At 34.3% G+C, this 11,621-nt stretch overlaps 2 protein-coding genes across 8 annotated transcripts; both read right to left on the bottom strand.

Moving 5' to 3' along the window:
* Positions 1 to 111: 111 nt before the first annotated feature.
* Positions 112 to 10,902, bottom strand: LOC123865237 (tyrosine-protein phosphatase CDC14 homolog). 7 transcript variants are annotated; one of them, XM_045906172.1, is made up of 18 exons: positions 10,620 to 10,902; positions 10,144 to 10,399; positions 9,884 to 10,059; positions 9,681 to 9,819; positions 9,442 to 9,571; positions 9,195 to 9,320; positions 9,067 to 9,119; positions 8,789 to 8,979; positions 8,106 to 8,184; positions 7,941 to 8,018; positions 7,741 to 7,858; positions 7,580 to 7,672; positions 7,123 to 7,363; positions 6,767 to 6,943; positions 1,918 to 2,057; positions 1,323 to 1,387; positions 1,154 to 1,243; positions 112 to 506 (listed from the first exon to the last, which is right to left on the bottom strand). In XM_045906172.1, the coding sequence occupies exons 1-18, from the start codon at positions 10,660 to 10,662 to the stop codon at positions 398 to 400; spliced, it is 2,304 nt and encodes a 767-aa protein (XP_045762128.1). In that variant the 5' UTR covers positions 10,663 to 10,902; the 3' UTR covers positions 112 to 397. The 7 variants fall into 7 exon arrangements, 6 of the variants coding, with proteins under 6 accessions (XP_045762128.1, XP_045762126.1, XP_045762127.1 ...); XM_045906170.1 differs by having other exon boundaries at positions 10,144 to 10,902; XM_045906171.1 differs by having other exon boundaries at positions 9,681 to 9,807; positions 10,144 to 10,902.
* Positions 3,119 to 6,387, bottom strand: LOC123865261 (protein NDUFAF4 homolog). Its single transcript, XM_045906215.1, has 2 exons — positions 6,294 to 6,387; positions 3,119 to 4,758 (listed from the first exon to the last, which is right to left on the bottom strand). The coding sequence occupies exon 2, from the start codon at positions 4,645 to 4,647 to the stop codon at positions 3,997 to 3,999; it is 651 nt and encodes a 216-aa protein (XP_045762171.1). The 5' UTR covers positions 4,648 to 4,758; positions 6,294 to 6,387; the 3' UTR covers positions 3,119 to 3,996.
* Positions 10,903 to 11,621: the final 719 nt, after the last annotated feature.

The following is an 11,621-nucleotide window of genomic DNA, read 5'->3' as shown; positions in this document are numbered from 1 at the left end:
TACGTACGGTCACAACGCATACACATACAATGTGTATGCGTTGTGACCGTACACACACAGCAACGAACCACTACCTTACATCCATCTAAAAAGGAAAACATTTAATGATTTCCCAGATTTATTATTATCCTAGAAGTTAACACCAACGTCAACTAAAGCTCACTCAAAATTTTATAACGAAGCCACTACAAGTTACAGTATAAGTAGGCATACATTTTGAGATCTCACTCGCCATGTTAGCTCTATGTATCGATTATAATGTCAAAAGTACAGTTCACCTGTAAATGGACTATAAAATCGTACTTTTGACATGACAGTTGACACTGAACTAAAATGGCAAGTGAGATCTCAAAATATATGCATTATATGTACTACAATTGACACTCAAAATCAAAAATTAGTAAAAAGTGTGTGGCGATCGTCTGCCTTTTGGTGAACTCGGTCGTGGAGCGCGGAAAAACTGTCTTGTATCTGAACTGGTTTTCTCTTGTGTAGGACTATTACATCTGCAAATAGATTATCCATACTTAATATTAAAAACCGGCCAAGTGCGAATCAGACTCGCTCACCGAGGTTTCGTACTCTGGTCTTTTTTCCGATAAATCACACTAATATTATAAAGGAGAAAGTTTGTATGTGTGTGTGTGTGTGTGTGTATGTTTGTTACTCCTTAATTATTAAGAATGGAGATAGATTATATCCTGGATTAGCACATAGGCTACTTTTTATCCCGGAAAATCAAAGAGTTCCCACGGGAATTTTAAAAAACCTACATCCACGCGAACGAAGTCGCGGGTATCAGCTAGTCAAAAATAAAAATAAATAAAAATCTATTTTAGAATGTACAGGTAAAGCACCTTCAAATGGTACCCCACTTGCTAAGTTATCTTACTTTGAAAATTGAAAATACCTACATAAAGAAATATTGTTCATGACCACATTTTAATTATTTCTTTTGTGATAGGTAGGTCCGTAAATTCACGGTTTTCGGATTTTTCCTTTACTTGTGCTGTAAGACCTACCTACCTGCCAAAAATGATTCTAGGTCAACGGGAAGTACCCTATAGGTTTTCTTGACAGGCACGGCAGACGGACAGACAGACAGACAGAGAACAAATTGACAAAAATATAACAACAGAATAATTAAACGTACCTATGTTCTTGACTAAAATGTGACTTCGGTCCGGCACAAGCCGTCCTCGAGTTGGTGTTGCAAATTAGCGGCTTATCTTTGGAAGTTGTACTAAAAATAATAATATCAAGATAAATAATAACAGCCAGCACCTACATATACCTAGGTACCTGAGTAATCAAGTAGGTACCTTGGTATGTGGTTAAACTTGCCGAATCTCTCTGCGTTTATAGATTCACGGAATCTTCTCTGGAACTGAAAAAAATAAAAAGATATAAAAATACAAAATTCGTGTAAAAATCGAAGTAGGTGCATAGTAGATAGGTAGGTACGCGTCACGAATGTTGACAAAGTTTGTGCAGAATAGGTGCGCTGGGATTTGAAAGTAAGCGCCATTATTTCAACTTAGTCGATTTCTCCATCCATACTTTCATACTTACTAATATTATAAATGCGAAAGTGTGTCTGTCTGCTAGCTTTTCACGACCAAAAAGTTTAACCGATTTATATGAAATTTGGTACAGAGATAGCTTGCATTCCAGAAACTGACATACCTACCTAGTTAGGCAACTTTTTATCCCGAAAAATCAAAAAGGATTCCCACGGGATTTTTAAAAAACCTAAATCCACGCGGATGAAGATCAAGTCAAGAATCATTCTAGTATTATAATACAACCCTTAAAAGGAGCATACCTTAATGCTATTAAGCATATCTCCTCCACGCGGATGAAGATGAAGTCAAGAATCATTCTAGTATTATAATACAACCCTTAAAAGGAGCATACCTTAATGCTATTAAGCATATCTCCCTGTGTCGCGAGTGGTCGCTCGTCGGATCGCACGGAGGGAGCCCGGCGGTCGGGCGGCGCGTCCCGCCGAGCGCCCAGCGACGCCGCGCCGGTGGACCCGTGCCTTGGCGCTGTCACTAATCGAAAAGCTGATCATTGCCTGTCCTGTTACAGCTTTATCTCTCCCTTGATACCTCCCGGACGCAGTGGTCTTATCAGTGGGGGATTCTCGGCAGGAGATAGTAAAGAATTTAATAATTTCTTTCCTTTGATCTGGTCTGGTAGGAGGCTTCGGCCGTGGCTAGTTACCCTACCGGCAAAGCTGTACCGCCAAGCGATTTAGCGTTCCGGTACGATGCCGTGTAGAAACTAAAGGGGTATGAGCTTCATAAAAACTGCCATACCCCTTCCCGTTAGCCCGCTTCCATCAACTGCATCATCACGGTCAGAGGGCAAAACTTGTATCTGAATAAAAAATGCTATTATACAGGCCTATAACTGTACCTTGAGGTAAGTAGCTGGGTGGTGCAAAAGGGATGAAGGTAACTTAACTGTTACATCTATATAGTTACCACTTCTGCACCATGTACCTAGCTACCTCGGCCGTCTTAGAATGGTAGGCTTATTAGCTGTACATAGTTGTCACGACTTTAAAAAAAACCGGCCAAGTGCGAGTCAGACTCGCGCACCGAGGGTTCCGTAATCGAGTATTTTTTCCGACATTTTGCACGACAAATCAAAAACTATTTTTTTTAATGATGTAACCACAAATTCACGGTTTTCGGATTTATTCCTTTACTTGTGCTATAAAACCTACCTACCTGCCATATTTCATGATTCTATGTCAACGGGAAGTAACCTATAGGTTTTCTTGACAAACACGACGGACGGACGGACAGACGGACGGACGGACAGACGGACGGACAGACAAACAGACAGACAGACAACAAAGTGATCATATAAGGGTTCCGTTTTTCCTTTGGAGGTACGGAACCCTAAAAAAGACTGACTGCCTAAGTTTTTTTTACCTGGACTGGGACTGCGCATTTTCTAGTACCTACCGCGCCACTTCAGGCCTTTAAAAATAAGCAAGACATTGACGTGAGGTGCAGAACTGTCATTTCAGTTTAGTTATGAGATATCGTACATCAGAATTAGCAACATTAACTGATGATTAAATTATGAAAACACATCCATCAACAAGAAAAATCTTTTATTTTCTAACTAGATTCTAAATCACATTATTAAAATTAATAATTTAAATATTGCAAAGCTAAAGCTTCCCATTCTCTTCTCTTCTCATGAGAGGTTACCCATGCCTAGGTTAGCGATAGGTAGACATGATGATGAAACTATGCATGATGAAAATCTTTGACCATGTAATTAAGTTAATTTTTTACTTTAATAATATTTACATATAAATAACAGTAAAACAACTAAATTAGAAGTTAATATGTAATTATATCATTAACTTTTTGTTTGAATCTGTGAGACTCTAGGACTATTATTTTAATAACAGATTTTTTTTATCTAGCTCAATATACCTACAGGCTTTTTAAATTATTTTGTAAAAGTAGTTTGTCTCTTTATATACAAGAAATTGCATTAAATATTACATAACTCCTGTATAAAGTATATTTTTAACAAGAATCCATAATATCAACTCATTGTTACTTTAAGTGACAAAAAAAAGATGAAGAAAAATAATAATAACCATCCAGTCAAGTTCATTTCATTTCATATTATAAATAAAGAAGTAAAGTTTGTATGTTTGGATGTAGGGGGCAATCTCCAGAACTAATGATCCGATTTTGAAAATTCTTTCACTGAAAGCTCTACAATTTATCCCAGAGTGCTAGAAGCTATAAATTATGTGAACAAAGTCACAGGAAAAAGCTAGTTTTATCATGAAGAGTTTGGTTAGATACTAATCTATATAGAACAACTAGCTACATATTAATGTCTGAACTCTAAAGGGATGACTAGTACAATTTTCTTCTATTTTGTTTAACTTATACATGAAACCAGTGAGGTAATTCCTTTCAAATTAATGAAAATATTCTATAGACAATATATTTAAGTAGTCTTCATTTGTGCTTGTTTATTCTCGTCATCTGCATCCTTTTTGCCTTCAATTTCCTTAAAATTAGACTTGTACAATTGCTTCCTCAGTTCCGTCGGCCCAGCAAACATAGCAGGAGTTGTTTTAGTTGCTGGCAAATACACTTCATATGTTTTAAAATATTTGAGTATATTTTCAACATCTTCCACTTTTAGCTTATACTCGAACGCGATTTTCTCGGCCGTTACTTCCTCAGGATTGATCTGATGAGAGGAAATATAATCTATTGCATGTCGCAAAGTGGTTCTACCGTATGGAACTTTTTCAGGTTCTTTCAGTCCAAAGTCAAAATCCGGTACAGCCTTGCGATCTTGGGGAAGCGGTCGGTCCAAGCTTTTCTCCTGCTTTTCCTTCGTCACGTCGTCTTCTGGCCGACCGTGTGAGGTTACATAAACATCTTTTAACCTTTCGTCAAGTTCTGGATCTTTTTTAGAAAGTTTCACATCTATGTCGGGATCGACTTCTCGTACCCTCTTCAGCTCTTCAAGCGTAGACGGATAGCTCGGTGCTACGGTTGGTTTTTCTTTAGATATAACCCGGTGAGCTCGATTTTCAATGTTGAAACTCTTTATCGGTCGCAACGCTTTTGACACTAACCCACCCATTTTATGTGTAGTATGAGTACGATTTTCTAAATTACTTCGAATACATCATTTATATAATATCTTGGTACTTAATATAATAAAACATCATATTTTTAATTTTTATGCCGTTTACTTGGATGAATAAATACTCAGGATGGTATGCTCCGAAAAGTCAAATGAAGCAGGGGAACTGTCAGTTGATGAGTATGTGTGCGTTATGGAATGATACCATTCACATATGAAAATTTGCCTATTTTCCTATTTTTCCCTATTTTTCCCTTTCACGATGATTATTAAAAAATGAGATCTCATTAGATTAGTCTTTATTATGATAGTTACAAATCGATGGATGTTCGATGCTAGAAAATAATAATTTATCGATTGCAACGTATTAAAATTTACCTACTCTGTTTTTACATAATTTTGATTAATTACAGTATAGGGCCTCTGGCCTTATTGAAAATCTCTGCTTAACAGGGTGCCCATCACCATGTTTACTATATAATCGTATCCTGACAGTTAAAAATAAAAAAGTTAAAAAGTCAAATATAAAAACGCAATATATTCACTAAAAATATTTAATAATAATCCAAGTATGTACCAGTTAGCGATTTTATTTAGCGTATCTCGCAGGGTTAGTAGACTATTCACTACTTTTGGTGTTATACACCGGGCAAGTTTACATCCCTATATCGTAGATCTCTTACCAAATTACACAAAGCGGCTCTTGGGTAGCGGTTTTTTTTTTCTCTAAGCCAAATTCAAAGTTATTTATTCAAAATGGGTTCATATTTTATTTGTCTTGTGTTTTCTGACATTTATGACCTTAAAAAATACCTAAATAAAGATAAATATTCTAGCTATCCGTATAGCGTCCCATCTTTGACCACATCACGCGTGACGAGTCCTCCGTTCGTCGCTAAGGTTGTTTTGGTGGGTGCCTACCAAAACAACCTATCATGGACTAACTATAACTAAATAATATTATTAATGTAGTAAGATTTTGATTACCTATTTATTTATTTCTTTATTGCACACACAAACATATACATTTACAAAAAACATAGAAGACAACATGGTAAGTACGTTGGACAGATAAAAACGTATGTTTTTATCTGTCCAACGTACGTACACCAATTACGTAGGTACCTAGGTACTTCATGATAAATTTGGCATGCAGCTATTATGACGGAGACTGGTATATTAAATGTACTACAATTTAGTAATAAGTTTTGTTTTAGTTAAATTTCAATATCAATTTAAAATCTTTTAATTAACAAAACAGCCTTTTTCGCTTAGTTATATTATGATTGTCATCAAAAATAAAATATAAATTTGTCTAAATATAATGAAAAAAAAATTGCTCATTTTTAGGCAAAATTACCCCATTTATTTTCTGACAACCCTAGACTTCAATTTGAAGTTGTGTAATTTGCACAGCACGATTACGATACGATTTAAAATTAAATTATTTCATTGAAGTGTCAAACAAAAAAATATAATCACTACGTTGTGTCAAATGCGTATCGGAAGGTGTTAAGTGACCAGTTTCGTAGAATTTATGTTGAGTTTGTGTGCGTGACGTGTAATTACAGAGATTTGGTCGATAGTGGGTCGATAGATATGCTTCCTTCGTTTGTACGGCGGGGTCACCGGTTGGCCGTTTATTTATATTTTAGGTTATTTAGTAATTGACAGCTTTGACTTTTGAACTTCTTGACATTTGACAATGAGTTTGACATTTAGTGTTGACAGTTCTAAATTCAAAAATTCGTTGACATGGTCCGTGGAAATTAGAATCACCGACCAGAAACAATAGAATGCATTGCGCACTGTAAGCACAGAGCTGTAAGGCCAAGAACACACAACACGGATGAAATAAAGAATATTTACTTTTATTTAGTTTTGTTTTGCATTAGTAAATAGTTATTATTAATTTTATCAAGTTTCTAAAGAAACATGAATTTTTAGTTGGAAATTGATAAAAAAATATTTTGTTTCAAAATTCACGTTATATTATTACGATGTTGAATATAACCAGGATTCTATAGAAAAGACAATACCATAAACAACATACGTACACTGATGCATTCCGAAATATTCACAAAATATATTATTGGGAAATAGAGGAAATACTAACATTTTAGTCTGGACAGCTCTTCCATGAGATTTGTATTTGAATCACGATTTTTGGAGATTTCAACCGGTGGAGGAGTATTTGTAGCCCGAGATTGTTCATTCACCACTTTGAAGGCAGGTGGACTTGGACTTCTACCAAGGCGACGTCGTTGTTGAGGTTGAGGTGGACTTCTGGAAACTATTGATAATATTTTTTTTATAATCAATGCAATCCATAGCAATATCATAAACACCAAAGTGTGTACGATTATTTATTTATTACCTTTCACGGATCATGCATAGTGAACGTAAGATGACGACACGTTACGTTGGCTAGTGTGTTTCAAATGTAGTTATCACTATAGCTGTGAAGAATACCTGAGCTAAATGTTGAAGGTAATAGCTTTGTAGCGTTGCCAGGAATTGGACGCTCATTGAAAGCATTATTTGTCCCTCCACGAAAAGTACACTGGGGTTTGACTATAATTGCAGAATCCAATTTTCTGGCTCTTTGATCATGAGCCACAGTTGTTCTTTGGTTATAATACAATTTTTTTCTTTGATCATTAAATAACGTTGGTCTTTGATCGTTATACAAAGTACTCCTCATTAAAATATTCTGTAAAGAAAATCAACCTGAAAAAATTTAGCTATGTATACCTACACATAAAGTCCTCGCGCACTAGTTGAGCGAGTCCTTCAATAGTGGGAATAGCTGGATGTAGAAGCATCTAAAATAACTCATTGTTAATAAAATATACCTACGCACATTAGGCGATTATATTTATGATTTTAAGATACCTAGTTAAGTGAACTTTATAACAGAACAACTTACCCTAGCATCATCTAATGTCTTTGCGATCGGCGTCTGACTTGTATGAAATGTGGGGACATGAAAATATCCACTGAGATTTCTATCATTGGGTTCCTAAAAAAATATATCTTTGAGAATAAAAATATCTAAAAATACATTCACTGATTTAAGTTGTTTATTACATTAGATTTTTCGTGCTGGTTAACAGAATTAGTTCTAGAAGATGGTCGCAATACACGCGGTTCACCCGAGCCACTTCCACGTCGTAATGTGACTGCTGCACTTGAGTCTCGTGATTTTCTAAAAATAAATATGTTTATTACTACACATATTGAATACATAAAAACAAGCTAAATTATTAAGTAAACTTTAAATTTATTACCCTTTTATAAGAATTTTTTGTCCAGTGCTCAGGTTCTCCTTCCATCCGAAAAATTGCGCTTTTTCAGTTGATTCTGTTCTAAAAGTAAATACAAGTACAAGAACTTTAAGTATTTACTTTACCCTTATCAATATTGCATCTTCTTTTATATAGTTAAGTAGGTACCCTTTAATAAGAAATTTTTGTCCAGCACTCATCTTCTCCTTCCGTCCAAACTCTGGTTTGTCGGTCATCTTACTAGGAGCTGTCTCAACAATGTACATTTATATTTTAATATTAACGCCAAAAAACTTAATCAAGTAATTATACCAAAATATAACTAACCCAATCTAACATAATACAAAATTTATTGGAACATTTATTTGGTGCTATTTTTGCACAATGCACTGCCAAGATCCAAAGTTTATCGTAACAAGTATTAAGGCATGGTGTACAACAAAGGTATTTTTTCCATGGAGGTATATTTATTTCACTTTCCTGGGTATTATATTCTTCAGCAGATAAATTAGTACTATTTTTTATTACACAACCTTTCATAGGAATCATTGGCTCTGTAGGTTGAACTGTCAAATCACATGCCGTAATAAAAGCTTCTTCATCATTTTCGAAACTCTCTGAATACAAATAAAAAAAACACCGTTAAATATTCTCCATTATTAAATTTCATAGAAGAATTTTAAAATAACATTATTATACGTGATGCTGGCAGTGCATTACACAAATTACTCATAAAATATAGTTAGATTAGCACACTCAAAAACTGTTAATACTTTAGTTACTATACTTATATTTTAACACAGTCTGAAGTCTAAGCTATAAGGAAATACTACTAATCACCAGCCCCGTACCTTCTCTTACTTTTGATGCTTGAGGGCGTGCTGGTGGAGATATATCTGATCTACCTTTTCTCTGAATTGGTGGTGGTGGGGATTGTGATTTGCTGAACATTATTGGCCTTTGCTTGTGTGTTTTCTCAACAATGGAGTAGATTCCAAACTCATGGGTTGGTAATTTATCAACATCGTGGTTATTGCGTCTCCTGTCACAAACGTTGCAAATTTTAATTGATTATCAAACCTAAAGGTGGCTTTTTGATTTTTAGATCAACAAGTCTTCACCTGTTTACCTATATAAATTTCCTTGTTTAATCAACCACGGTTCTAAATCCTCCAGCCATCCCTACAATATTTAAAGTATGTTATTATAAAGAAAAAACCTTAGTAGATATAACATAGGTACAAATATTTTCTTTACCTGCTGTTGACCAATAACTGACCCAGGTCTACATATTCTCATCCACGCTATAGCCTCATGGGCAGTCATACGATAGTGTTTTATTAAATAACAACCAATAAGCGACCCAGTGCGACCTAAACCTGCCTAAACAAAAATTTCATATAAATCGATACAAAATTAATATGATAAACACATCCTAAATCCTAACGGATAAAAATCATTTATCTACTGATAATATTCTGCTGCTAAAAATAAAATTAATAACCTTGCAATGAACAGCAATTGCACCATCACATTCTTCACTAATTTGTAAAAATTTTAACAGTATGTGTCGTGGTGGACATGAACCATCAGGAAAAAATAAATTATAATGTGTTATTCCTGCGTTAATGAACCTAAATAATAAAATTTGCTTTAAAAGCTTACAAAGACGTTTTTAAAATCAAAATAGGTAGGTAGTTATCTCAAATTACTCATGCTATATAATTATTGGGTTTTACTTACACATTTCCATCGTAAAGTTTTTTGTTAAGTCTTATGACAATTTTCACGTTGTTCTCTATGAAATAATCTATATACATTTCAGGAGGATGATATAGAGATACACAGTAATCCACGGGTCCAATAAATGCTAAAAATTTGCCTATATTTACAGTAAAATATATCAGTTACCTAAAGTCAGTTAACAAAGGTCATTGGAAACTCACCGGGTACAATCCAGTTTAGATCACCACCTTGTATTTTGTCCAATCTATCATATTCTGTATAGTCGAAATCTTGAAAATTGAAAAAGCTTAAATCATGGGCCTTAGAAAAACCTTGAAGGCAATCCATTAAAGTAATTGTATAAGTTGAGTCACCTTGGGTTGCATCTTGAAATGGCCTTTGATTTAAAAAAGTTATTGAATATCTCTATCGTACCTATAGAACAAATTATTTTAACACAAATGTTAGATATTTTAATTACCTGTAACTTTGTCCATATACAAGCAGAGGCTTTAAAGCATCTTTTGGCTGTAAACTCAAATATAATACACCATAACATCCCAAAAGAAAAGCAGCGTTTGCTTTTTTCTTAGGGTCTATAGAAGTATAATGCACTATACACTGCTTATTTAAATATAATTTCAATTTTTCATTTAAAATTTTACAATATTTATAAACGCATCCTAAGTTCAAAGGTCCAAAGTCGCAATAATAGTTTTCATATATTAATTCGTCATCTATAGAAAAATAATGTGTATCATCAGTGTTTTTAAGAATTTTTCCAGGTCTTACTGTAGCAAAATATAGAACATTTTTTATATATTCCGTCATAAATAAAATATCTGAGCTACGGGACATTGTTTGGTTCGTTTAATAATATTTTAATATGATTATAAACCGATAACACATTTCACTGTCTATTTATAACTAAAAATAAAACACGATTTGTGTATTTACTAAAACACAATGATTTCATAGCATAAAACATTAATTTAAACATAAATAATTAATTTCTTGTATATGGGCGTTTGCTAAAAATAAAGTTAAGTAAAGAAGACGTTGACGTATTTCTTTTATAAAATTTACCCCTTGGGTGGTAGGTATTGCAAGTGGCCTGCTTTAATTAAACCTTTTTTTCACGAGAGTTGTTATATTAATGGTGATTGCACATTATAAGCCAAAGGAAACTGTCCCTTATTATTTTGTACAATTCTTGAACTTTGTAAAGAAAAATAATAAGTGTTTACTAGGTATGTAAGAAGTTGAATTAATGTTCACGAAGGCCTCTCCTGTGTTAATAATCATTTAAAAAATACCAAGTATCAATATTATTTTAATTGCAGTACAGTATTATAGAACAACAGTGCTGCCCTCCATAGAATAGCGCACCAGCTATGATTGATCATGTTGTTCACATACGATTCATTGATGCGTGTTCTTATGCGTTTCTTAGGAAACGGTTGGCAATTTGTAAATCCTTAAATAAATAATCTGCTGTTCAGAGCAGATATGCAGCCAGCGTTCTTGGCACCATTCCACGCGGGTTTGTATAGTAATCAGATAAGGCTAGCTTTAAATAATGTTTATGTTTAAAATCGCCTCGTGAGGATGCAGCTTAATGGCAATTCATCATAGAGTCATAGACCAAAGATTGTATTGATAAGGATACAATACAAAAGTACAATGGAAGAGGTGTGCCATAAAAGTTACATTTTTTGTACGAATTTAAAGCGCCTAACCGAGCGTACCAGGAATTAAAATTAACACGTTGAGTCAAATGGTCTTCGTGTTAACACTACAATGTTAACAGTGGGTTGACCGCATCTTTGGCAAAGTAAATTGTGCTGGTGTAGGCGGTGTAGCACAACAAAAATCCACTAAATATAAATTAATAACAGCAATTTTACGTGGCTGTGGGAGCTATCAATATACTGATATTGAAAGCGCTCACGGCCACGT

Source organism: Maniola jurtina, chromosome 5, assembly GCF_905333055.1.
Source record: "Maniola jurtina chromosome 5, ilManJurt1.1, whole genome shotgun sequence".
Classification (NCBI taxonomy): Eukaryota; Metazoa; Arthropoda; class Insecta; order Lepidoptera; family Nymphalidae; genus Maniola; species Maniola jurtina.
This window is presented reverse-complemented; position numbering and strand designations above follow the sequence as displayed.

What these genes read in the sequence shown, in the direction of transcription:
- LOC123865261 (XM_045906215.1), bottom strand. Translation starts at nt 4,647, where the DNA reads ATGGGTGGGTTAGTGTCAAAAGCGTTGCGACCGATAAAGAGTTTCAAC.
- LOC123865237 (XM_045906170.1), bottom strand. Translation starts at nt 10,520, where the DNA reads ATGTCCCGTAGCTCAGATATTTTATTTATGACGGAATATATAAAAAAT. An exon ending in TCTAAACTGGATTGTACCCG is followed by an intron (nt 9,820 to 9,883) that starts GTGAGTTTCCAA and finishes CTGTAAATATAG; the next exon opens with GCAAATTTTTAGCATTTATT. An exon ending in CAAAAATTTCTTATTAAAGG is followed by an intron (nt 8,019 to 8,105) that starts GTACCTACTTAA and finishes ATTTACTTTTAG; the next exon opens with AACAGAATCAACTGAAAAAG.